Raw genomic sequence first — 1495 nt, forward strand, 5'->3', positions numbered from 1 at the left:
TCTATTGGTCTAATTAATTATAACTAGGTACTCTGTACTGTGTTTACTGTGAATTCTGGCACGGCATATCTCATTTTTAAATATGAACTAGATAATATATGGTCTTATGATTTTATTGCATTTCGGTTTGAGGGTTATTCGGTGTTAGAAAATTAACATATTAAACATTATTGATTGGTACATTAAAAATAGAATTAATAATTTATTAATGTCATTTGAAAATCAAAATCAAATTATAGTGGGAGTAACTTTTTGCTCCATGAAACATTGTCCGTCGGAACAAGTATTTCGTGGAACAATATGTGATGTCCCGCTATATTTTAGCGTCGTGATATTGAACCACAGAATGTAGCCTGCTGCCTGCTGGTGATTCAAAGCGTTTATGAATCATGATTACGACCAATCGGAGGGCAGAATGCATAGAAAAGATGATGGCAGCCGGCAGAACGTGAAAAATGAAAATATATTGTTTATTTGTTTATATATTAGTTTGATTTTGATAATCTTAACTTTTCAACTTTCAAGCAGGCGCGTGAATTCAATAATTATTGTAAAAGGTAATAATATTTTCATTAGAATAGTCATTTCCTTAGGTAAAACTCATATTTAGATAATATTATTTAGAAATCTTCCTGTATTTGAATTTCAATAATTGTATCTTAATTACAAAATATGTTCACAGAACTATAATCAAATAACAAACATAACCATGGCTACTATGCCAGTAAATCCAAAACCATACCTTAATGGTCTTATGGGTAAAACCATAATCGTTAAGCTTAAATGGGGTCACGAATATAAAGGATTTTTGGTGTCCACTGACAATTATATGAATATACAATTAGCTAGTGCTACAGAATTTGTGGAGGGTAGTGAACCAGCTCTATTGGGCGAAATTATGATTAGGTAAGTCATTCGCAAAATATTATTATGTTTTTTCAAACTGATAAAAATATTCTTTTTACCATTCATTTTATATGTAATAATTCAAAAAGAATTATTCATAGTGTATCAAAGTATATTTTATAAACTGCAAATAAATACATTTTTTAAATTCTAGGTGTAATAATGTTCTGTACATTAGATCAGTTGATGATGAAAATGAAGAGGCTGATACTGAGATGAAAGAATGAATTAGGTAATAAAAACTCAACCAAATTTTCAAAATAAATTTAACTTTATTTTTAAATATATATATATTTAAAATTAAAATAATTTTTTGTATAAACTAAGACATTAGTATTAGATTATAAATAAAATAAAATACTTTTGTTTGTATGTTTTTCTGTTTATATTTGTGTAAATAATAAACATATATAGGTATTAGGTACATATCCAGTGGCAAAGCCCCTCATATGTTACTGTAATACAGTCATAAACGATTTATTCATGTCAATCAACATTAAATAATTACTTATAGACTTGCGGTATAATTTATTTATAATCTTTAAAAAATGTGCTGTTCAGTGGTCTGATATGGATCACGCAAAGTATA

General features: G+C 27.6%; 1 protein-coding gene across 1 annotated transcript; it reads left to right on the forward strand.

The window, feature by feature from the left end:
• The first annotated feature begins 397 nt into the window (after positions 1-397).
• On the forward strand, positions 398-1278 carry SmF (small ribonucleoprotein particle protein SmF). The gene is made up of 3 exons (XM_015522904.2): positions 398-557; positions 683-906; positions 1061-1278. Exons 2-3 carry the CDS (start codon positions 710-712, stop codon positions 1131-1133), a joined length of 270 nt encoding a protein of 89 aa, XP_015378390.1. The 5' UTR covers positions 398-557; positions 683-709; the 3' UTR covers positions 1134-1278.
• Positions 1279-1495: the final 217 nt, after the last annotated feature.

Source organism: Diuraphis noxia, unplaced genomic scaffold, assembly GCF_037042655.1.
Source record: "Diuraphis noxia isolate RWA-SAM2 unplaced genomic scaffold, SU_Dnox_SAM2 contig0002, whole genome shotgun sequence".
In the NCBI taxonomy this organism is placed as follows: Eukaryota; Metazoa; Arthropoda; class Insecta; order Hemiptera; family Aphididae; genus Diuraphis; species Diuraphis noxia.

What these genes read in the sequence shown, in the direction of transcription:
- SmF (XM_015522904.2), top strand. Translation starts at nt 710, where the DNA reads ATGGCTACTATGCCAGTAAATCCAAAACCATACCTTAATGGTCTTATG. An exon ending in TTGGGCGAAATTATGATTAG is followed by an intron (nt 907 to 1,060) that starts GTAAGTCATTCG and finishes TTTAAATTCTAG; the next exon opens with GTGTAATAATGTTCTGTACA.